Source organism: Hyalella azteca, unplaced genomic scaffold, assembly GCF_000764305.2.
Source record: "Hyalella azteca isolate HAZT.00-mixed unplaced genomic scaffold, Hazt_2.0.2 contig13201, whole genome shotgun sequence".
NCBI classification, from domain to species: domain Eukaryota; kingdom Metazoa; phylum Arthropoda; class Malacostraca; order Amphipoda; family Hyalellidae; genus Hyalella; species Hyalella azteca.
Window position 1 is genome coordinate 64,538 of NW_025943130.1, and position 26,549 is coordinate 91,086.

Here is a 26,549-nt window from a genome sequence, read left to right on the forward strand (position 1 = left end):
AGTTTGTTGCTGTCGTGCGCCCGAATCTAGCGTTTGGAAATGTTGTGTGGTCACCGAGATTTGAAAACGACAAAAATTTAATAGAGAATGTTCAAAGACGCGCAACAAGGATAATTCCAGGCTTGAAGGGCAAGTCCTATGAATAAAGATTAAATATTATGAAGCTTCCAAGCCTCAGTTATCGACGTCTGCGTGGGGACCTCATTGAAGTATACAAGTATGCTCATGGTTTATACAAGGTCCCCGAAGGATTACTAGAATTTGAAACAAGAACCAACACCAGGGCCACTGCTATAAACTAAACAAACTGCGCTGCAACTTCTCCACGCGAAAAAAATTTTTCTCGCTTCGAATCACCGACATGTGGAACAGCCTCCCCGATGACATCATTGACGCTCCGAGTATGAACGCGTTCAAGAACAGACTAGATAAAGCTACGGAAAAATATATGTTCAGATTTGAAATGCCTAGCACCATATCGAACCCGGTGGAAGTCGAGTAGCTATTTCAAACTTTCCTCAGTCGTGAAAATATCCGGTCAAATTACACGATTTTAGATCTTCTGTGAACAAGGCATGAAAAGGAAAAGAATCGGCGACAGGCCACATCGGGCCTACATTGCAGCGCCGAGATCACTATGTAATGTTTCTGATCCATCTTTACACTTGCACTCAACACAACTGAATACAAGAGCTAATCTGAGGGCAGGGTTTCTAAGTTTGAGAACTTACGAGCAGATCTTGGCAGCCCGATGTCAGAAAAGCAAATAGGCGCTAGAGTGGGAGGAGAGTATAGAAGGAGAGAGGCTTGATGGAAGTAGAATGTTGCCAACGACGGAAATAAGTTTTTCTGGACTATTCTCATAATGATATGTTAATCATTAATACGATAAACATAATGTTATGAGTATTAATATTAATATGATAAACATAAAATTAGTTCTATGTGGCGAGATACGCTACACAGGCGCCTATGCTCAAGGCAGGGGAGACGCAGCGCTTCAAGCCTCTTGGAGTATGGCAAGTCTCTGATCGAAGAGAGGAGCTTGGTGCTCCGTCTCTGAACGTCTTCAATGTCAGCACATAGTCTTGTGAAACGGCTGCCGGGCAGAATGTCCGTATTCAACTATGGGCCTCACAAGGCTCTAGTGAAGCTGAACAAACAGATCTTTGTCTAGGAAGTCAAAACTACGCCATATCACCCCCACCACCTGGTTTGCCTTTATCGTCACTCCTGCCACATGCTCCCCGAAATTCAGGCTGCTGTCAACGAAGACCCCCCAGATCCCTTTCGACTTTNCGGCTCTCCCCCTTCGCAGCCGTAAGGCTTTCTTCAATTGCTGATCAGTTGTGCGCCAGGTTAGGTTAGGTTAGGTCCCTCCATCGCACCAGGCGCATTAGCGGCATTACTGATCGGGCAACGAGAAAAGCCTTCTGCTGCCTGCGAAGGGGGAGAGCTGGGGCATGGCGTTATAGGGACCGCGGTTTGCGCTACAGCCTTTGGATTAGAGCGCGATGAAGCAGTGGCTGTGGCATAACGGCGCTGTTACGCGAAGACTCCAGGCTGTGAAAAGTCGCGAAGACTCCAGGCTGTGTTTAATACAAGCACGCAACAGTTTGGCTATTTGCCCACCGCTGTGGCTTCGGCGGCTTGATGTTATCTGGCTGATTGATTCATTTCCAGGAAAGGAAATGGCACCTATTGCTTTAGGCACTTAATCACACAGGCTAATATGCCCGCCCTCTAGCGTGATTACGAGCGGAAAGGAATAGATATTGAATTGTGGGTAAGGGCTATGCAGGGGTCTATACTGCGTCCTCTTAATCGCACAGGCTAATGTGCCCTCTAACGTGATTACGAGCGGAAAGGAATAGCTATTGAATTGTAGGCAAGGGCTGCGCACCCAAGTCACGGACGTGTTATTTCCATCATTGATTATAGTTCGGTGCTTGATTGAAGATGGAAGATAAGGTAAAACATGTACAATGAGTTTGAGGTCTACACATGTTGAGGATCTACATGTACTTCGTAGCTTTCCAGTGCTCGTGTTATAGATAATTTTAAATTATGTAAGCTTTAAAAATTTTCTCATTCTCATAATTGTGAAGGCAACCAAATGGAAAGAGTCGTAACTATCCTAATTACACAACTCTTGGAATAAATTACTTGGGTTATAAAATAAGCAAAAATACAGGGAAAATTCCCTGAATCATCTGTTTATTTACACAACACTTCGGCAATTTGCATGCCTCAACATAGGTACCCATGGATCATGTCGGTACAGCAGATCTGCATTTCGCTTGTTGCGCAAACAAAATTGTTAAGCCTTCATAAATATTTGTCATTTTACACTATAAAGCAAAGTATTTCCGGCCTTTCGTTTACTGAATTTAAGCTTAACCGCAGTTCTTCATTGGAAAATATCTTCAAACGGATGATCAACGGAAAGGTGAATTTCTCACACATACCTAATTATTTATCGGGGCAATTCATGATAGTATATTGTACTGAAATCTGAATTATCTTCTAAGTTCTAATAATGGTACCTACCAATGCAGTGCTTCTTTGAGCTGGGCACCATTCAATATATTTTGTTTGTAGGAAGACTTTTAAAAATTTTTATGATATTGCAATTCCTATTTTATTACTAGGTACCTAGGTACATTGTATGCAGTTGTATGTCATATTTTTATATTTTATTTTTCATGTTCATTAGTCATTACCTATTAATATTATCTTTCATAATTTTAATTTCTTCTTTTTTTTATTTCATCATTATTATTATTTGTTCCTTTTGTACAACACTTCTATTTAACTTCGCTTCTTCAGTTCTTGTTCTTTGTTTGTCTGTCTGACTCTGAGACTGTTACAAATCTTATAGGCCATAGGGTAAACACGGTATATTGCGTCACATTAAGGACGCATCAAGACATGAAAAACTATAAAAAAATAACCGTATGCGTTACCCAAGTTCTGTTTGCTTTATGTGACTCTCAAAGTCAAAACACCGCACCTACACGTCAGCAACAATGAAACGTCACAAAATGTTGCCATATTTATTTAAAAGCCTTTAGAATGCAAACCTACCAATTTGTACCAAATCCCTATATTCCGTCACTGTGTGTGGCTATATTTGGCACATGGTGAGGCGTATTCCATCTGCGCTTCAAATTCTACTGATACGTAATGTCGTCATCCACGTGTTTGAATTTTGTTCGCTGTGTGAGCTGTATTGGATTACAACACGTGAACACGGCTTTGAATTAGAACACTAATGAATATTGAACACTACTTAATTACGCTTTTAATTAACAACTATTAAGCTTTTAATTATGCAAATTTTAATTTTTGTACACAGCTTGGAATGATCTGTGTGTGTCCAATTCAAGTTATGATGGAATTACTTTTCATGTGTCTAAATCTATTTCTCAACTTAATCATATATTAATTTATTTACCACTTGAAATCAGCGAATACAACTATACAAGTATACTTAAAGGATTCCTAATATATTCACAGACGTATTTAAAAGTCTCAAACCATAATATTCTTCCTATACAAACAGTTATTCGCTATTTGGTAGAGCAAGGTCAACTGTCAAATTTGACACATTTTTTGATGATCTCACTGGGTAGCATGCATTGTCTCTCTTTGGATCTCGATATTTTCCCGCTAGATCGCCGAAACCTAGTGTTTTGGCAGTAGTTTGACGTGCAAATGTATGACGTCACCATTTCAACCATCAACAAACACATGAAACTAAAACAAAGCTTAATATAAAGGAAAAACTAGAGAGGTGACGGAATTACCCACGATGTCGGAATATACCGCATTTACCCTACCTAATCAATATTTGACACATTTTTACCTGTCAAATCGATCTGAAATTTTGCACACTTGTGTAAAGTTGGAGACAATGCATAAATCAATTTACAGAATAAATAATTTTAAAATTAAAAAATTTTTCAATATTAAAAAAATTAAAAAGAATTTTGTCTCCTACAAATCTTTTAGGGTAAAGACACCATATTCTGACATTGTGGGTAATTCCGATTCTTCTCAACTTTTTCCTTTATATTAAGCTTTGTCTTAGTTCTACGCTTGCGTAGATTGTTGAAATAGTGATGTCATACTATTGCGCGCCAGATTTATACGCAAAACACTAGGTTTGGCGGGAAAATGTTGAGATCCTCGGAGCGAAAGTCCATGTCACCCAGTGAGAACATCAAAAAATGTGTCAAAAGTTGATAGTTGACCTTGCTCTACCAAATAGTGATAAACTGTTTGTGTATGAAGAATATTATTGTTTGAGACTTTTAAATAAGTCTGTGAATATATTAGGAACCCTTTAAGTATACTACTTGTATTAACTGATTTTCAGTGGTAAATAAATTAATACCTAGATGATTTAGTTAAGAGATGGTTTTAGACACATAAAAACTAATTCTGATATATACAGCTCGGAATTGGACACACACAGCTTGTTCCAAGCTGTGTCGTATCAAGATACAGCTCACACAGGGCGTCAGAATTATGAATTACGGTTTTGAAGCGCTCTGTTCACAAGTCTGCGGACATCACACCACGCATTTCCGTGATGTTGGAATTAGTCTCACAATATGCCAAATTTAGTCACACACAGCATTGGAATTCAGCAATTTTGTAGATTTTAAATTCTAAAGGCTTTTAAATAAATATGGCTACAGTTTGTGACGTTTCATCATTGCTGGCACGTAGTGTGGTGTTTTGAGAGTGATGTAAAGCAATCAGAACTCAAGTTGCGCATACGGTGATCTTTTTATAGCCATTTATTTCTTGCTATGTCCTTAAAGTGTCAGAATATGATGTGTTTACCCTAATTCATATTTGACACACTTCTACAAGTTTTACCTGTCCAGAAGCTTGTCACACTCAGGATGATGTATGTTTATGAGGAAATTTTCCCGCACATAATGAGTTTTTGGAAGTCATAGGTTTGCACAGTTTGCGCAAAATCATCTAAATATTTTCTCTCCAAGCAATCCTGGCCATCAATTCTACGCTGGGCAAGAGCAGTTTCTTGAGGAACAGACAAAATACTCAGAACAGTATGCCTTTAATTATCCTTCAATAATATATGATTTTTCTTGATACAGAAATTTGGTGAATGAGAAATTTAGAACTTTATTTTAGAAGACATTTTCTCCTAATTCATATGGTAACATTGTCTGTTTCAAAGCCGCAGTTTACGATTACTGTACGTTCCGTAACCGATAAGCGGAGCATCAGAGGTAACNGTCACACTTGTTTGGTCGGGAGATGGCTTTGTGCTGCGCTCTGATTGGTTCAGGGAGCACCAGTAGCCTACGTGGCGTGGGCTGGCTGTAACGTGATGCAAGTTGGCGGCATTGCTGTTGGGGAAAGTAGTCTAGCATGAACCATGATAAGGTGAGCATCTTGCAAGTGTGTGCTATTAACAACTGTGAGACTAATTCCAACAGCACTTCAAAATCGTAATCATAATTCCGACACCTTGTGTTGGAATTCCAACACCCTGTGAGAGCTGTGTTGGAATATGACACAGCTCGGAACAAGCTGTGTGTGTCCAATTCTGAGCTGTGTCAGAATAAGTTTTTATGTTTCTAAAACCGTCTCTTAAATTAATCATCTATTAATTTATTTACCACTTGAAATACTCAAGAACCTTTTCGAAACCAACTTGTATTGAAGTTTACTCACAAAATTGGAGCAGGCAATAAAATAAATTTCCTGGACATCAACATTGAAGCCACTGATAACTTCATAACTTCAGTATACCAAAAGCCCACCAATAACGGAATATACCTCAATGCGCGCAGCAAATGCCCCCAATGATATATAGAAGTACCATCAAGGCATTAATCCACTGCACCTATGAAACATCACATACTTGGGAGTTATTTCATGACAGCATCTTGAAACTAAAACAAGTTTTCATCAACAATGGTTACTCTAATTCACTCTTTGACAATATTCTGAACCACAACCTTGCAACAATCGCCCAAAAAACAGGAAACCCAACAAGCGATGCAAGAAACCCCGAGCATCTAGTCCACAAGGTCTACTATCAGAATCAATATTCATCTGCATACCAAACTGACGAACGAATCCTCAAGCAGATGATTCGAAACAATGTGGAATGCACAAACAACAACCACCGATTACAGCTGATAATCTACTACAAAAGCCCTACCGTGACCAGTTTAATCACAAAGAACAACACAGCCCTGAAACTACCAGCCCTGAAACGAATACGTTTAAGGGCTGAATATTCGTCATATACGAATACACGTGTAACTGTGGAGAGTGTGAGCCCTGCAACAATTCGTATATTGGCATGACTACTACAACCCTATCAAGATGGCTCACAATGCATTTAGTTTCTGGAGGACCAAAAACGCATGCTATGGACTACCACAACACCAAATTAACCCGGGAAGAACTGGTACAAAATACAACAATCCTTCGCCACAAACCAGACTTCAACAGACTACAAATAATGGAAGCAATTCCAATTCAATGGTAAAAGCCATACCTAAACAACCAAACGACTGGATCCAAATGCACTCTGAAATTTCATGACTAGAACAAGTGTCCAATGGACTGTATAAGAACCATACTTGAAGCTTTGTTCACTACTTCAATTAGTCTCCTCTCTGCAGCCAACCTGCATGCAACTCATCTACTCAGCTGCTCGACCTCGTTGCCTTAAGATGCTCAGTGATGAGCAAAACGTGATCCAGGATTTATCTAACCTTTCATTTGGACAAATTTCAAGACACATTGATCCTATTATTGTACCCCTTATCAGAAAGCTTGAGAGATTAAACTCAAAAGAAGTCCTCAATAAAACTGGCATTATTTTTAACCAAACGCTTAAAATAAGCAAATACATGTATAATTAAAGGATTCCTAATATGTTCACAGACTTATTAAAAAATCTCAAACCATAATATTCTTTCAACACAAACATGTTATCACTATTTGGTAGAGCAAGGTCAACTATCAACTTTCACTTGTGTTTTGATGTTCTCACTGGGTGACATGGAGTTTCGCTCTGCAGATCTTAACATTTTCCTGCCAGACCTAGTGTTTTGTGGAAATATTGCATGCAATAGTATGACATCACTATTTCAACAATCTACGCATGTGTGGAACTAAGACAATGCTTTATATAAAAGAAAAAGTTGAGAAGTGTTGGAATATGGTGCATTTACCCTAGTTGATATGAACTCGAATGACCAACAAAATATAAATTTTTAATAGGGAGATTTCATGTTTATTAAAGTACATGTAATGATCCTTATTTAATTATAGCTATTTAGATCATTAATGCTTTTATCTTCATCCTTGTATTGTTAGAGATGCTCACCACTTCCATCAGATCTTAAAATGTAAAAGTTTAATAGATACAAGTGTATATGAATAATGCAATTCAATATCATTAGCTACATTACGTTAAGGGTGAAACATGGGAATGGCAATGATAAGTTTATCTGAAGCAACCTCTACAAAATTTACATCAAACAAGCAAACAGATGTCATGTCAACGGGAACGGGAGCAGAGAGTATTTTATGCAGCTAATGAATTTCGAAAACTTTGCTAGAAGAGAGATTGTTGAATTTTAGAAAAAAGGTAGGATAATTCAATGAAGTCTGGTGGCAGAACTGCAATCTTGATACTCTACTGCTATTCGTGCTATGATAACCTACATAACAACTTTCATATTATAGTTATAATTTTTTCACATTCAAAATATACATAACATAACACACCCAGATTTGGAAACCATAATTGCTCAAAAGAAGCAAAAATAAACCATGGGCTTATCATTCAGAAGATATCAATGATATACAATTAATAACACCATCACTATTGCTTAATGGCTGTCAAATCAGGGAAATTCCAGACCCAATCAACATTGAAGATATTGGCAACCCATCCCTGAATGAAAAGACCATCCTTCCCAAATGTTTAACTTGCAATCAACTTATACTTCATAGTTTTATGATATGCTGGCATTTGGACTATCTGACTTCACTTTGTGAAAGATCTCAGTCCAGCAATGTAACTTCTAGTGATACTGTTGAGATAAGAGATATTGTACAAATTCATAGTGATCACCCTCGTGTACTTGGGAAATTAGGAAGAGTAATTCCTTTGATTGTTGGCAACAATAACCTTGTTTATTCCGTAGAACTAGTTACAGACCCTGTAAGAGAATTTTGCAGAGATCAAGAGATCAATTTCTTCTTGAATATTTTGTATCACATAGTCTAATTATGCTCTGTAATTATGCCATATTGACTTGATTTGTATACCTAGTTAAGTTATAGTTCTTATGGGGGGGGTATACCCTCCAATAAAACTTGTATACTTTTTTCAGCAAAATTGATAGAAAATGTGAAATTCATAGAAAATGGACAAAAAAGGGGTACTTTAAAAATCTATCTCCTAGAGTTTTGAAGCTACAGAGATGAGACATATACCATTCGATTTGTAAAGACCCTACCTATCAAGTTATCAAGCCATTTTATTGAATTTTGCCTTAGTTTTTTTTATGCGCATTTTTCTGTTTTCTTCTCATTTTTTCTCATTTTCTTCATATTTTCCCCCCTCCCCCATTTTGAATCCTAATTATGCACAAATCTTAAAAAGGGCTCAATAACTCAATAGGTATGGTCTTTATAAATTAAATGGTATATGTCTCATTGCTGTAGCTTCAAAACTTTAGGAGGAGATAAGTTGGCCATGACAATAAGTGTGAATGTTCAGCAGAGCGCGACAAAGTCCCGCACACATCGCAATAAGCACTCAATGTAGCAAGGATACGAAACTAAATGTTACTGGAGCTTGATTCCACTCTAGGATGGTGGGAGCGACTGCATGCACACCTTCTCATACGACGCCAGGCAGGTTACTGAGCTGCACCTCAAGCAGACACTGTATTTAAAGTGCTGGGATGCAAATTACCTCCTATCTTATTTCTTAAAGAACTCCCCCACCCTTCTTCCTTTCATGATCTGTCGTTAACGCAGAAATCAACATACAGAGATGGTAATGGTCCCATTGGATAGGGCAGAATGTCAGCTTTAAGACAAGACTAAAAACCAGAAAAGCTAAATCTGAAAACTTTGGGGTATACCCCCCCTCAAAATATTCTAAAATGCAATTAGAAGTGCCCTAGAAATAGACTAGAATTTAATGTAGACTACAGTCTACATCCGTCCTGATAGGGTTAACAAAAAGTTCAAATTAATAGGAATTCACAACAATCTTAAAACCAAAATATTTATACATGACAATATCCTAAAAGAAAACAGAAACAATGTACTGGAACATTCAGCATGGCCACCTTTGCCTTTCCACCCTCCTCTCTTCACATTAAATAATAAGAAGAATGGCAAAATAATTAAGCTAATACTAATAGTTCATGAGATCCAACTTCTAGCCAAAATTTTATTACCACATTGATATATGTAGAAACACACTTACAGCAGCAGGGTGGAATTCTAGGAATGGAAGTTAACTTATGAAAAAGCTTTCCACCCAAGATGGAATCCTTATATACAGTGCTCTTCCAGGTGACTGCCTATAAAGTAAAAGGAGGATCAATATTGGATAAACTATTTCAATTGGATAGTATTTCAGATTTGTTATTGAATTGTTTGGTTGTCTATTGTTTGATTGTTTTTTTCTTATTTTTCTTTTATTTAATGAATATTTAAAAATTTCCAGGCCCTTTGTTTGTAATGAATAATTAAGTTGAAGTTAAAGGTTGAATTAACCAGTACTATAGTACATATAGGTACCATATTTGGGGGTGGGGCTTTTGGGCTCAACCAATCACAGCTGGATAGGGATAACATAAAATTTCATCAACCAATTACAGCTGGAAAGGGGAAAACATCTCAATCCCATCAATCAATCACAGCTGGAAAGGAATAGGATATGTATTTAATGGATTGAAAGTGTAAAATTCCAGGCCTTTCTGAGCTTTCAGGTCCTGCTTCCCAATATGCTATCTGTACTGGTTCATTTAATATCACTCTAGAATTCCACACTGTAAACAGCAGTTATTCCAAAATATTCCAGATAGTATGTCCTCAGGGTAGGTTATACTCAGAACATGTCAACTTCCCTGCTCATTCAAATGATTCAAGAGTCACTACACAGGCAGAAAGTCCATTCTGTGCTGCTGAACCTGGAACTTTGTGGAGCTGAAATTGTCCAATTAACTAAATTTATCACTAGGAATCATAAATTAAAAATAAAGTCATAATAGCAGTTTCAGCGTTTCTTAGGCTGTAGGCCTAACCGCCGATTCTCAACATTGCATAATATTCACAGCTTGTTGCAGTCTCAAACGCGTAACTCACTGCTTCAATTTTGCTACCGTCAACCGGGGCTACTCTGGGCGATTTTGAATGTTTTTAATACATAACTTCTTACCATGAAACATTTTATAAACAAGTTTAGGCTCATTTCAAAGCTCTTTGCAAGGGCTATCACATGGCTTCTCTAAAAAAATCCCTTATGCTTTCGTAAGGTGCCAGAAGCAAAAAAAGAGTGTCCCAAGTAGCCCCATCAAACAGGGCTACTAGGGACGCTTGGAATAAACCTTAATTTTAAAACATTTGAAGCATGCAGAGTGTACTCACCCATTACTAACAGGATTCTGAAGTCCTCCTTAGTCCTTCTGACTAAGGATTCTGCTAAGGAGGAGGATTCTGATAAGGAGGACTAACAGGATTCTGAAGTCCTCCTTACCCCTCCTTAGTCCTTAGTCATTACTAACAGGATTCTGTAGTCCTCTTAGATAATGTAGAGGTAGAATAAATCACATTTTCTGTGAATTTTACTTGTTTTTCCTTTGTTGACATGATTATTTTTTTCTTAACTGGAGCCTTTGCTAACTGAGGTTCTACTGTAAATGCCTTTTTAATGGTGTCCCTAATTACCCCAGGGGGGTGTCCCTTTTACCCCATTGCGCGGAAATGGCTGCCATTTTTTTTTTTTTGGAATGAGATAGGCAAATTCCATCAATTAAATTTTCAAGCTGACACCTGGGTGCAACTTTTATGTAAGTAAAATTTTTTAATGACGAATATTTTTTTTGCTCCAGACCTTAGCAGAGGTACTTTTCCAAAATTACACTTTTCACACTTTTTTTCAGCGATTTTTTAGAGACAGTAATTGTTTGATTTCTTGACTAGCTTTATACATAATAGATAGTAAAAATGTTGAAGTTTACGCCACTAATTTTAGTTTTGCAATATTTTGATTAGTTTAGCTGCTACACATTTCTACAAAATGTGGGATGCATGTCCCAATTTACCCTGCCCCTCCCTTTTTACCCCATTTGACGGTACTACATAGATAGGAAAAATGTTGATGTTTATGCCACTATATTTAGTTCTGCAATATTCAAATTAGTTGTGCTACTAAAACAGATTTACTCCATGTTGGAGGACTGTCCCGAGTTACCCCGCCCGTCCCGAGTAGCCCTGGTTGACGGTATGCTTAGCCGCCCAGCCTCCTCGCAAATTTTGATAAGAAACTGTTGCACAGAGCTGGAATCAAACCTGCGCCTCTCTGTGCCAACCTTGTACTCAGAACTGTAACCACTGGGCCACCCTCGTGCATGAGCAGGGCTTAGAGTGCAATGATGGAGAAAAGGAGCAGCATCAGTTACATAGACAGAAAACAAAGTGGCTCTTCACAGGGAGCAGTCATTACAAAGGTTGGGCTGCATAGAGCGCCTTTGGTTGAATTTGAGATAACCTTCTCAAAGGTACAGAATAAGTATTACCAGATCATTAATAGTGCCACAGAATGTGAGTGAGAGTATACTCAATAACAGTCAACAATAAAGTTACAACAAAAAGATCAAATTAATAGCAATTCGCAAGAATCCAAAAAGACAAACGTTCAGCTATACACATCAAATTAATAGGAATTCACAACAACCCTGAAAGACTAAAATATTCAGTTATACACATCAACATCCTAAAAGAAACAGAAACAATGTACTAAACATATGGCATGGTGAAATAGTAAATTTTTACCAATAGTGAAAATTTACCTAAAAATATATACCTAATGATAATCAGAAAAGTAAACATCAAATACTCAAATACATAGTTTAAGTTAGTTATCTATTTTAATTTGTTAGTGCAGGAAAGAGGTGGAAACAGCCTCTGTAATTATTCTCTGAGTCGTAAGGGGACCGGCTACCCTAAAATTTTCAATTTTGGCGTTTTCCGGTTTATGTGCTTGTCTTAAAGCTTACTTTCTGACGCGTGTAACGGTACCAGACTCATCTCTCTACGTCAAAAAATGATTTCGTGACAGCTCCTCAAAGGGGGCGGTTTTAAGGCCCCTTCAATAATCTCTATGGGATTAATTCGAAGGCTGGACACACTAAAAAGGAATGTCTGACGTAAAGCGGCCAATTATGGCATTATCCGGTGCTTATACTCATCTTAAAGCTTACTTTCTGACGCATGTAATGGTACCAGAATCATCTTTCTACATGCATTTTTACATACACAACGCACCGTGGAACAGCTGTCTCTTATACACATCTAGATGTGTATAAGAGACAGNAAGAGGAGAGATGAGCAAGTACCTGCATGGGGGGGAACAGACTAATTTAATTTTGCAAGTGTGTTCTTGGCAGTAAGAGAGAAGGGAGGTAGAATAGAGCAGGAGCATGGGAGGGCTGGTTGTGATGGACTGGTTGGAAGATGCCATTTATTTTGGAGCACACAGGGAGTTGGATACCATAATGCGATATAAGTATTTGCATAATATCTCTAGCCAATGTTTAAGTAGGGGGGAAAAGAGCTTTAACTTTCAAGAAGATTGGGCTGAGCTATAGCAATTCCTATAGCTGGGCAGAGGAAGGTATTTTGAATTAAATTTAATTTGACACCAGGGAGCTGAGGCACTGGCCAAAAGGGAAGCAGCATAATCTAAACAACTGAGGATGACATTCTTGTAAAGTTTGATAAGCAGCATGCAGTCAGCACCCCATTTTCTATGTGAGACGGATTGGAGTTGATTAATGATTAGTAGTCTTGAAGTCGTCAAAGATTCAACTTGTGCACTCCATTGCAGTCTTGGTGCATTTAAGACACCACCAAGGTCACTTGGCAAAGCTTATGGAGAAGTTAATTATGCTACTCCAAGATTGATTTCAGGCTAGAATGTATTACTATGTGAACAGTCCCGACTATGAAGTATGGCAGAAAATAGGTCAAGAAAGTTGAATTTCTTGTTTCTAAGATGCCAAAGTATGGTTGAGAGAGACAGCTGTTCCCAATTACTTGTCTCCACAGATCACAAATTTCAACCAACATAGCCAGTAACTGTGCTGACGAATGCATGATATAGACTTGGCATGCATTACAATTGATCTGGGTGACTGATACTAAATGAAATAGCCATAGATAGAAATGAATTTTGTTGTTCTCTTGATTGATCATTAGTGGTACAACCTGGACCTAATCAGGACTTCAGTTATGTACTATGTTAGATACATAAGATTAGATTTTGAGTTCAAAACTGAAGGAGCTGCCAAGATCAGTCATAAATGTATGAACCAGAACCATTATTTCTGAAATTCCACCCTGTGCCACTCCATAGATTGTGATTTACATGATCTCTATTGCCACTATCTATGCAGGATAATCAAAAACTATAATTGAATGATAATCAAGTTCTGCAGAATTTACTGCAGGATTGTTGGGACTAATTCCACACTTAGTTTTTAGGGCAGGAAGCCATTACTTTTAAATATTGTAATAGATAAAGCTCGCCATCAATGCTGCTAGCAACTCCTCTGCCTAAGTCCCAGACAGACCAACTGTGCCCCATCTGAAGCATCTGTGCTGCCATGGTCATCAAAACGTTATTCATTTTTCTAACATATCAGTCTCCACTACCTCTATTCAAGCCATCTGGATGAAGTCAATAATCATCCTCACTGTGAAACATTTACATCAACACTGCAATATTATTGCTCACAGCAATTCAAATACAGGACAAGTATTGCAACACTTGCATGATCTAGATTTCTGGCAAAGTTAGTGCAATGGCGCTTGCATACATTACACTGATCTCCAATGTCAAAGAGACCTACAGACATTACAGCTGTTTGAGTAGCTTTTCCAGAGTGCTGCATGAACACAGCATCATTGCATATTAAACTTGCTTCTGCCTCCACCATAACCGACCAGTACCTATTACTGTCAGTGCTCTCTACTGAGGGTAATGAAACCATGGCCAACTCCAGTATGATTTGCACCTAAATCAGTAACAGAAAATATACCTAGGCTATGGTGTACTAATCACAAAATTTATCATCTCTTCAGTTGCTCCATCTGTCACATTCTCCTATTATCATCATTAATATGTTTTCATATTCATAATAGTATTTTATGACTTATTTGAGTTTGCCAAAATTATTTTTCTTGATTGTTTGCCTGAATTTGTTTCTGCATCAATTTCAAAATGATCTTTATTGCTGCAGATGCCTAAAGGAGAAAGCAAGAACCAAAATGAGCGCAACAGAAGTAAGAAGTTCCCAGCTGCCACAGTCTACTTGCAAGTGCTTGGATCAGGAGCTCCTGGAGCTCCCAGCTCCCTTTACGTCTCAGGTGGTCAGTGCTCGTAAGTGCTTTGGGTTGTCTTATTAAACATGGCGGTTACTCAAAGTGTCGCTACTTGCAGGTAATTTTTCTCATTCAAATCCTACTGGTCTGGAGGATTTGTTATATTCCTAAAGATTCCAAGTTTTCATTGCTATTTTCCTCAAATTTCTAAAGTGTTACTTGAACATAGTCTATGATCCTAACTGAATTTCTTAGTGGACTGAAACACTAGAGAAATTGTTCTAGTATATTAATAATATACTTGCTTTGAAGCATGAACTTAAATTATTATTGACTGAAAGCTAGTGCAGTATATACACTTCACTAAAAAAAATTTTTGCACTAAGGAAAAATTTATGAAAAGTGGATGACATAAAGTTAAAATAAAGTTAAAGTAGACAACAGCCCAACAATTTCACTTTGCATCCAGATGCTCAAAATATTTTTACTAATTTCACCAAATTAATGCCTATGATATAAATGACTGTAGGTACACATTGGTAAAATGAGACCATTTCCAGGACAGTTTAATAAGTTCTCCCCTTAGCAGCAGCTGGGTTACAACCACTGGAGTTATCATTCACAGCAAATGAGATGAGCTAATAGCTAGTTGTGTGAAGCAGGCTATAAGACGGCTTTTTGGCATTTTAGGGATTTTTGTGAATGCATGATATGCAAAAAAATATATATATATACGTGAGTAGTTCCAAAAAAACTTCAAATTGGATTTGAGATAATTTTTCAGGTGACACTAAAGTTTAGATAGAACCAACAAACCATATATTATTTAACCAACATGCAAAGATAACCTCAGTCCATATTTAGTGCAGTTGCTTAGCTGTTAGGCAAGCTGCCAGTCTGTTCAGCTGAAGGCCCAAGATTTCCAAAGTTAGACAATTGTCAACCAATGCTCATTTGTTGACTGATTTTATGTGATTAATAGATGGCATTATTTGTTATTAATTATGTCTTGGTTCTAATTTGTTTCACTGTCAATTTTGCAATTAAATAAATGACTAATTTATACTTTTCCATTTTATTATGACAATTTAAATGACAAATCTTGTATACACTTTTATTAACCACATTAATTGAATTCTTATTGAAAGCTTATTAATATTAATGTTTTTCTTGTATGCAGATATTTATTCAACTGTGGAGAAGGAAGTCAAAGGCTAGCTCATGAGCACAAGGTGAAGCTGGGTGGTCTGGAGAACGTCTTTGTCACACACAAGTCTTGGCGCAATGTCGGAGGACTGCCAGGGATGCTTTTAACTCTGCAAGATGCAGGCACAACACAAATGATGCTTCATGGACCTCCTGGAATAGTGAGTGTTTTTTAGACTTGAAAGTTGTTATTTCATGATTTTATTTCTCTCACTTCATGCAGTCTTCTTGAAAGCCTGGATCAAAGGTTTCAAATAGAAATCATCCGTTTTTTGAATTACATGAAAAATTCCTTTTTCTATCATGAAAATTTAGTTTATTTATTAGATGACATGACATGCACATTACAATATTTCAATATCATTAGCCATGGAATATCAACTGATCTATTTATAAAACCTCATTTTAAACACATAATTGCAGCATACACTGTACCGCGACACGCGAGTCTTCATGGCATTTGACAGTATGGACCTATTGTATCACAACCACGCCACAAACAATGGCAAATTTGGTGACCCAGATGATCCCATGACGATCCAAGCTGTGCCTATCCCCCCAGCCAACGAAAAGACTCCAAGCCCCACGCCTATGACTGCAGAGTTTGTGTTTTTTAATGGTAAGAGTGGCGTTTGGTTTATTCTTTAATAACTTGCATTATGGCAACAACTATGTCTCTGACCATCAGGTATTTCTGTGCTACCGAATTTAGTCAAAACAACCGTAATGATGAGACATAAAAAAATTAAATTTAGCTTACAAGAACAGAAATTTTCTCCAAAGAAATAATTGAGTCCCTGCATTTGTAGTATGTTTTTTTTTTTTGTGGCGCAAAATGGCTCAATTTGAAGTGTTGGTAATTGTGGTCAGTGAATAAACTTGAGTTATGTTCATATTTTTTTACTACTTTGCTAGCTGGAAGTGAAGCAACACGCGGCCACAAGCGCGACAGCTCGAGTCCTGATCTGCAAGAAACGGCAGTGAAGAGATCTAGAAGCGACGAGTTCACCTCCAACATTGCCATGATGTACATTGGCAAAGTCTCGCCTAAAGTAGGTATTTACGATTATTTTGCTCATCTCTCTTGCTACCGGCAAGTCTAAACGGAAACTGATACCTATTTATTACTCTGATTGACTTGTCTATTATAGAAATAAACATTATAATGGAACACATTATGACTACATTTTTGTGTCTGAATCAATTTAGATTGAATTAATAATTTATAAATACCAAGAAAGAGGGCACTCACATGTCAGCTAGCTCGTTAATCGCAGCCATCCTGAGTGTATTGCTTCTATATATAATTTTACAAAGCTCATGTTTAATTAAATTTAGAGCTATTGCTTATGTGACACTTCAAAGTTTTAAAAGAATTGATACGTTTTGTGTTATAAATTATTTAAAAGTTAGAACTATGTTAATATTTTTTACCCTAAAAACTAGTTCTCTTCTTGTATTTAATTTCTATACATAGTTTTATCTGATTAATTGTATTTAAACCAAATAGACGATATGACGTGCTGAGTTGAATTTCATAAATTGCACGCACACACACCGCGTGTTGCGTATGAACTCAATACCTATGTTTATATCTGCACGCAATACGAACTTGTAATAGTCTTCATTGACACTCACAGTGTAAAGATTTACTTGACGTAAAACATGCACGCGTGTGCTGTCCTTAACACGTTGACTACGATTGCTCCATCTTGTACTATTATTTCATTTTTTGTACTTTTTTTAAGCAGGGTTGCCAGACGGTCATTTTTTCCGGACAAATTCCGTGATTTAGTTTTTCTCAATTGCGTTGGCCGGCTAAAATTTATGATAGGGGTACTTCCTAATTAAATTTTAAATACTGCAAAAAAAATAAATAGAATTTTTATAGCGGAACCTACAAATAAACTAGTATACATTGAATTATCGGCCTTTTTTGGCCTTTTTTGTTCTCGGATTTGGCCGATTTTAGAGTAGTCAACGTGTTAAGTTTGTTAGACATTTCATTGAGTGTTCTATAATATTTACAGCTTGGCAAGCTGCGGCTGGAGTTGTGCGTGAAGGCTAAAGTGCCACCAGGGCCGCTGTACGGACAGCTCAAGGCGGGCCACGACGTAACGCTCGCTGACGGCTCCGTTGTCAAAGCTGCTGACGTTACTGATCCTGACGACCCTGGACCTGTATTTATTGGTCTGTGCTTTGTCCACTCATTATTTCAGTTTGCATCCTGAAAAATAGATAATGTATAATTGTTTTATGCATACACCATTCAAAATTTAAATATTTATTCCTTTTTATTCAATTGCTAGATTTTATAGGCTACCGCTATTGAGATTGAAGTTTTTTGACTTCTCATTGGGATTTTCAAAGTTGTACTTTACCTTGGAGGAGTTCATCCTATAGTCCAGAACTTAATTTATTTGATTCATTGGATGTTATTCTTTTATTCCAATATAACAGTAATGCGAATGTCACCTTTGTATTTATTTATATACTTTAAGAATTTGTGACAATTACGAATGTACGGTATTATTTTGAAACGAATATTTTTCCATTAAGTGGCATTTCAGTGAGCAATGTGGGTTTTGAGCTTTTTCAGAGCATTCAATTCAGTGAATAACGACTTTTTGGTCATATGATTGCATTTGCTTCAAATCGAGCAATCAATAAAGAAATTTAAATAAGCTTCAATGTGTAGTTTCATGATTTAACGAATTAGAAAAGAATGTATAAGTGTGTTTGTTCTAGTCGTGGAGGCGCCCACGCTGGCGCACCTCACCACTCTGACCGACCACCCGGCACTGCTGCCCTACAAGCTCCCCCACACTGATGACACTGCCCAGGTTGTCGTACACTTCACGCCATCCAGGTAACGAATGTTCTATTTTACGCTGGATTTCACGGCCGAGAGATGATATTGTTTACTTATAGGAAGAGACACTTCAGAGTGTTGTCTGTTGCGCGCTTATATAATTTTAAAACTTGATTTTTCATTATCTTAAATATTATTTTTATTGCCCTGATCACTAAGAGTTGGAAGCTTTCAGAAACTTACTTCTAGACCTCGGTGTAATGTATTACTATCAGAGAATTTATTAAAGAGTTTTGTCTTGAAATTCACAGGTAGGTAAATATTTTTTGTATAGATGCTTAGTGCGGCGTCTTGAATTACTGCCATCACATTTTGAGATATCAAATCACTTCAACAAAAAAAAAAAATAGAATTAAATGTGCGACAAATATTCTTCATAACCATTTCTCTGTTTATCCTACAGTGTTAAAAGAATATTTTTTCTCATACAGTATTGTAAACACCGTGGAGTACCAGAATTGGTTGTCCTCATTTGCATCTTCCACCCAACACATCTTCATCAACGATGGCAACTCTTGTACCGGTTCTTGTGCTGTCCACCGCAATCAGATGAAACTCCACCACATCCACCCCAGTATCTTCCCTGCTCTTGCCGACACCAGTATTCCATACGCAACGAAAAATTCCCAATCATCTCTAGAAGACAGAGTATCCGACAGCAACGGACTCAATACCGATAGTACAAACACTGCCCCTGCGGATCGTGAATGTGGTGGTGAGAACCAGCCATGGAGGGATATGAAAGCGGCCACTTTGCTGACGTATCACCTTCGCCCTAACTCAGGACTCTCGAGGTACATAGTTCAGATAAGCAGTCAATGTACATTGTATGATGATAGGCTTACCAGATTTTTGTGTGCCTGATTAAGGTTTCAAAATTTGTATACTTTGGTTGTTATTTTTCAGTAGAAATATCCCAAACAAATATATCCCATTCTTATCTTATACCTTAGCAATCTTTCGAATTTTTGGAGGCGTGGTTGACTGAACTGGAATTGGAGCTAATTGGGTTTTCAAATTTGCAAGAAATTTCAGTGGTGGATGGAGGACCATTTTAATTTACAAGAAGCCCGTTAGAGGTGTGTCCATGTGCTTGTGTGCACCTATCTTATGCAATATCTCCTATTGTTGCCTACTCTCTCCTTCCCCACATATCGTTCACTGTAATTTCCATGTTATTCTTATAAACATGCTGATTCTTATGTTCTGGTGAAGGATTTAACTGTTAGCTATTATTATGTAAGAAGCCTTCACCCTCTTCATTTTATCAGCTTCAACTGCCCGGTGATGGACCACGAGGCGGTCGAGCGGGAGATCGCCGACTCAGGATGTCTGGGCAGCGGCGCGGAACAGCTGCCGAAAGAGTATCCCGAAATTACATTTTTGGGCACAGGCTCTTCCATGCCCAACAAAACCAGGAACGTTTCTGGGATTTTAGTTGAATTGAGGTACGTTCTTAAAACATTCTAGGTCTATCAGTTTTTTTATAACGTTTAAAATTTTTTTCTTAACATTTTTTATCAGCATAATACCAGCAGAATTTAGTTTTCAGTATAACGTTTAAACACAAGAATAACATTATAAAAGATCACTTCCGATCTGTTAAAATTATGAACGTGACATTTGCAGTGCGGATAAATTCATGCTGTTGGACTGTGGCGAGGCGACGTACGGACAGCTGGTGCGGTTGGTGGGGGTGGCGGCGGCAGATGAGGTGCTCACGCGGCTGTGTGGTGTCTACATCAGCCATCATCACGCCGACCATCACATCGGCCTCATCACCGTGCTGCAGAGGAGGAGGCTCGCCCTGCAACTAAGAGAAATGCCTGTGTGTTTAGAAATTCGTAAAATCTGGTATTTCTCCTGCTGCGTTCCTGTTTTTGGTTCCTAACCTAATGCATTTTTCAGTTGCAATTTCTTCTGAAACATCGGGAATTTATAGTTTCTTCTAAAACATCGATTGTGAATATATCGGGTTATTGATTTACTTGGTCTCATGTTTGATTTATCTCTAATGGTAGATATCTGCTAAAATTTGGCCTGTAGAAACACGGCTGTGCTTTGGATTCAACGAAACATGATTCAAATATTCAGAGCTGGGCAGCGCTACTTTGGTATGTAGCGGCCGCTATCGCTACCGCTACATGCTCTAAATGTAACGGGCGCTACCGCTACTGCTACACCCACTAGATTGTAGCGAGCGCTACCGCTACAGTAAAATGTAGCGCCTTATGACCTTATGATGAGTTTAGGACGTCGTAGTCCAAGGTCACGCTGATGCGCCGCCTTCGTCGTCCTCCGTCTCCGAGTCGTCGTCGGATGTAACGTTGGACGTGTTCCGTCTATTTGCCCTCATTTGGGCCAGCTGATGCAAGATGCTGTTGCTTGTCACTTGCTGAGGGTAGTTTCCCATTACACTAGATTGTAGCGAGCGCTACCGCTACAGTAAAATGTAGCGCCGCTACAATGGCCAAAATTATTGGAAATCTCTAAATATTTATTGTTCTGCTATTTGGATTTACTCATCAACATTTAATGATAATAAAACATTTTCAAAACATATCAATGCAACTTTATTGCAATTAACCTAACCGAAATAGAACGGGTTAGATACAGTAAATAAAAGTTACTGTTATTTTTATGTTTTACCTTCCCTACATGGATGTCTACTTTAATCTACCAATCTCAAAAATTATCCACATATACATGTAAAAAATCTGTCTTTTATTTGTATATATATATGTGGATTATTTTTGAGATTGGTAGAGTAAAGTAGACATCCATGTAGGGAAGGTGAAACATAAAAATAACTGTGTAAAAATAACTGTGAGCAAACTGAAACATGAAAAAATGCCTGTAAGTGGTAACTGGTAACATCTAACATGTTGACACTAGTAACAGGCTGAGGTTGACAACATTACACCGAAATCTTTCGTACAGTTTTATTCTGCAATTTATATTATGTATGTATCATGCTGGTTTTTAAGTAATATTTAATACTAGTAAGTAAAATCTAAAGGCTTCATCTATAAATGTAGCGGTAGCGCTGTAGCGGCAAAACCTCGTATCGCTACTTAAATATGTAGCGTCGCTACTGCTAACGCTACTGAAAATGTAGCGGCCGCTACATGTAGCGCGCTACTGCCCACCTCTGCAAATATTGAATGCGGTGAGCATGAATTGTCATAATATTTTGTGGATTACTTTTCTATTATTTGTTCTTTATGACATAGAAACTATTGTTGGAGTGTTTTTGAATGCATGGCAAACTGTTGCATTATTGCAGGTGACGCCGCTACTGGTATTGGCTCCCTATACGTTGGAGTCTTACCTACGCTCATACCACGACCACTTCGAACCTATCGCATCGGACTATCGCTTGATCGTCAATCAAACCTTCATACCAGGGGCGGACAGGATGCCTCCAGACGAGCTAGCCTCAGTGCTGGATGTCTTAGGACTGTCTGCCCTCAAGACTTGTTATGTCGTGCACTGCAAGCAGTCTTTTGGCGTCGCCTTCACCACACTAGAGGGCAAGACGCTGGTGTACTCGGGCGACACTCGTCCTTGTGACGCGCTCGTTCACTTAGGTGAGCCTCTCTCTCTCTAGTCCTACTGATTTATATTTGAAATTATATTTCTCCGCTTTTATTCTTGGTGTTTTTTACAGATATTTTCTTCTCAAGTCTAGTTATATTGCAATTAAGTCTCAGATTCTGTTTATTATTTGTGTGTAATTTATTAAGCAAACGTGTTTCTTTTGATGGGCCACGAGCATGAAGTGTTTATGCTAGCAACCCACGCATGAGGGTTTTTGAAGGGACTCCTCTAGGAGGTTTTAGGAAACTTGTTTGGTTCCTGCACAAGAATGTGACTGGACTTGCTCGGCTATGGCATGAACTGAAAGTTAATATTTGTACATGGAATTGCAAACCTGTGATTTGAATTATTATTTTTCTGTTTCAATTTTTCATTGTTTCAATCATTTATTAGAATCAATATAGCAAATAAAGCAAATAAAGAAAGGTAATAGTACCAAGAAACCTTCTTGATCCAGCATTCACAATAGCAGAAGTGTTTTTCAATTTGGTACTGAAGTAAGATTTTTTTTTTTGTTGTCAGGCAAAGGCTGCGATGTGCTGATCCATGAGGCTACCCTCGAAGACTTTCTTGCTGGCGAAGCAATAAGCAAACGTCACAGCACGATCAGCGAAGCGCTCGGCATCGCGCGTAGTATGGAGGCGAAGCACGTGCTGCTCACGCACTTCTCTCAGCGCTACGCTAAGGCCCCCATGGCCACGCCTGAGTCTTGCGGCGACATTTCCAACGTCGCTTTTGCCTACGACTACATGAGGGTGGGTAACTGGAGGTGATAGTTCAGTGAGACTTGAGGTGATAGCTTAGGAAGACATGGGGTGATAGCTCAATGAGACTCGAGGTGATAGCTCAGTTAGACTTGATGTGATAGCTCAGTTAAACTTGATGTGATTGCTCAGTTAGACTTGAGGTGATAGCTCTGTTAGACATGAGGTGATAGCTCAGTAAAACTTGAGGTGATAGCTCAGTGAGACTTGAGGTGATAGCTCTGTTAGACTTGAGGTGATAGCTCTGTTAGACTTGAGGTGATAGCTCTGTTAGACTTGAGGTGATAGCTCTGTTAAACGTGATAGCTCAGGTAGACAGGGGGTGATAACTCTGTTAGGCTGGAAGTAATGGCTCATTTGGACTTCAGTTTTTGGCTGAATGAGACCTAACCTCGGTGACTCTTGAAGGAATGGCTCAGTATCCCCTATTATATATCAATATTATTAATATTATATTATTTTACTCATTATTCATTCTGTAGGGGAGCTCTAAACTCTTCGAATTGAAATGATTTAGGTGGAAATAAGATATTCTAGCGCAACTATACCCCATGAAAACTGCTGATTGAAATGATTTAGGTGGAAATAAGTTATTCTAGCGCAACTATACCCCATGAAAACTGCTGATTTGGATGGAAGGATTTAATAAGTTGATTTTGTCTCGAATCTTTTTTTAAAGAAACCTCAGGCTATATCTTACAATTCAGTTACGCAAAAGTTTATCGGGCTCGCAAGGATGACGTCACGGCAGCGAATCGCAAGATGCATTGTGGGATCAGCCGCCATATTTGTTGCATGGTCTAGCTTTCGCCTACGTTTTAAGACTACTGCGCTTATTTCTTTTTGAAGTTTTTGCTTGAAGATGGGAGGCTACTGCGCCGCTGTTGGATGCACCATTCGTTATCACGTCCATTTAAACAGAAAACTGGACAATAGAAAGTTTTCCTTTAGTTTACCAGCCGTGACTGCCGTGTATATCGTATCAGTTTACGTATCGTACTGATTTACGTATCGTATATCAGTTTAGCTGCTGTTGATATATATGATATACGATACTATATATTTTCCAGGGGGCGAAATCTGTTTCTTGCCACTAGATAAGCTACACAAGTAGGAATAAAAAGTAAAAATATTTACAGATCACATTACATTGTCATGATCCATGAACGTCACCTTGGCAGCAATGACAGTGTCTTTGCAGTTGAGTGGTTTTTGGGTGTATATCTCCTGCACCCATCCATCCACAAATTGCTTGAAAGCTTCAAGCGTCATGTATGCCCTGAATTCTTGCAAGGTGTATTGGCTGACACCAAATAGTTTAGTAAATCACCGCGTGAACCGGGAGGCAGGCTTGCAAAATCTGCACACCACTGCTTTGCCGGCATTTCATAGGGATCAACATCGTTAATGTCGAACAATTTTCTTAAAAACCGGTCTCTCGCTGAAGGAAAGAGTTTTTGACAATAACTCAATTGTTTCTGCTTTGATCTTTCTTCCTCCATTGCTACCAAGTACCAAAACATCCAAACGTGTAGGAACGAAAGAGTAAGTTAAGGCGCGAGTGTGCTACAAAGATGGCGGTGTGGTACGCGGCTTGCGTGGAAACGCGGGAGCGTGGCGAGCCCGATTCCTTTGTATCTACAATGCAATGGCATTATGCAGTTCCTCATTTTGACTTGTAATGTGCAGGTGGGACCGTCTGGGATACGTGTCGCGTCTGCCCTCTACCCAGAGTTTGTCAAGATGTTTGCAGAATACATTGAGGAAATGAAAGAAAAGACTGCCAAGAAAATATTACACAAAGAAAGGAAGCGGAACGTTCGGTTGGATTTGCAGCGGGCATCTTGAGGATAAGTGCTTAGTAGAATTTAACTTTCACGGTAACTTTCATGGTGACATATTTCTTGCGGCTAATCTTTGCAGTTGTAGTAAAATTTACTCAGCTTTGCGTGTGTGTACATTCACTATATATTAGGGAATACATTTGACTCCACTCTGATTGGAGTTGTCTTTGGTGTCAGTCATGTATTTCATTGCTTTTCACAAATTTACTCATTGCTCGTTTTAACTTATCTGGAAATGAATGTTTATTGCTTGTGATGGACGCGGGAACGGTTGCATCCCGTTTGTTTTTACTCGTTTTAAATGTAAACCATTATTACCAGCTAAAACATTTAACTGTTCCACAGCCTTTGTATTTGTGGCACTTCTTTGTGAACGTAAACGAGCATCATTGTGATATTATTGTTTAAGTAGCCGAGTTGTGAAATGGCCTTCCTGAGGTACAGTTGCTCCTATTGTTGATTTGTAATTAATTGCAATTGCAATGTTTTCATTGTTATTTTCCATTATTGCGTGCTGGCATCTATTTGTGATATAGTGAACATCCTGCGGTATTTCTCACACTTTCGATTACTTTCCGTAGCCGCATTAAAGTTAAGGCTCGCAGTCTAGAGACTGGCCGTGGACGATGTCTCTTTGACATCAATAGTTGACCTGCCTATCGATTCGATGCGAAACAAAGACAATGTGGATAGGAGCAGAGTGCGTTCCGAAGCAACCCAGCAGGGAATGCTGCTGCTATAGTTACGACCATATCAGGAATCAAGATCTTGAAGATCCATTTGAAATGAGCCACTGTGCTCCAAGTCTTCGGACGTATGCGTCGCACTAATCTCCGCTCCACATCCTGTACAAACAACGTGCTAACCTTCACTAAAATTTATTAAGAGCCACATCAAGGCTGGTAATAATTCAGGAGTCAGGACTGAGAATGACACAAGAATACAAAGGTGCTAAGCAGGAACGATGTAAAGGTGGGATGTTGAAACGTTTTTTTTTTTCAGAGGTTCGGATTGAAAATTAATTCCTATGAAAGGCCGTACAGCCTTTTTGGTACAAATGGTATATTTCACTCCAAATTTCCAACGTGTGAAATTATGAAATAAAATAAGTATTGGCATTAATTCACCGTCCATTTGATCTTGAATTAAAGCTTTTTACAAAACTTCTCGGATCAATTCATGTTTCGGTGAAGTAAAAAGTAGTTTTTTTTTGTAGTTATAGCTTCAATTGGAACAGTTACATTTAAAAATGGTACTTGATATCTAGTCTGAAAGTTGCAGGCTAAGTCTCCCCTCCCCCCTCAATGTAAAGAAACTCCGTACGTCGTCGCAGCAACCAATCGAAGAGCGACACGTTGAAGCGTCTTCGAGACTAACTTCCCCTGACAGTTGGTTTTTCGGGTTAGGAATTTTCACAGCAATGATAATTGAACAAGTTTGTGCTGTATAGATGTGAGCCTGTGAGGAATACATGTCCGTGGTATCACCGAATGGATCAAACTAAACGAAGCCAAAGATCATCCAGAGTTCGCCAGTTGAAAAAAGAATAAGTTTTGCTTTAACCTAACGGTGTCTCGTCTCGTGGTTGCTCACAGACTTCAAGCAGGAAGGGTAGGTAAACCAAAA

The 26,549-nt window shown here is 38.5% G+C and overlaps 1 protein-coding gene across 1 annotated transcript; it reads left to right on the top strand.

Annotated features, from left to right (window-relative positions):
* The first annotated feature begins 2,222 nt into the window (after positions 1-2,222).
* On the top strand, positions 2,223-25,408 carry LOC108682518 (ribonuclease Z, mitochondrial). The gene is made up of 13 exons (XM_018171695.2): positions 2,223-2,449; positions 14,556-14,695; positions 15,818-16,004; positions 16,267-16,462; positions 16,759-16,895; positions 17,874-18,033; positions 18,592-18,712; positions 19,147-19,509; positions 19,987-20,163; positions 20,345-20,543; positions 22,002-22,305; positions 22,838-23,070; positions 24,769-25,408. Exons 1-13 carry the CDS (start codon positions 2,246-2,248, stop codon positions 24,925-24,927), a joined length of 2,580 nt encoding a protein of 859 aa, XP_018027184.2. The 5' UTR covers positions 2,223-2,245; the 3' UTR covers positions 24,928-25,408.
* Positions 25,409-26,549: the final 1,141 nt, after the last annotated feature.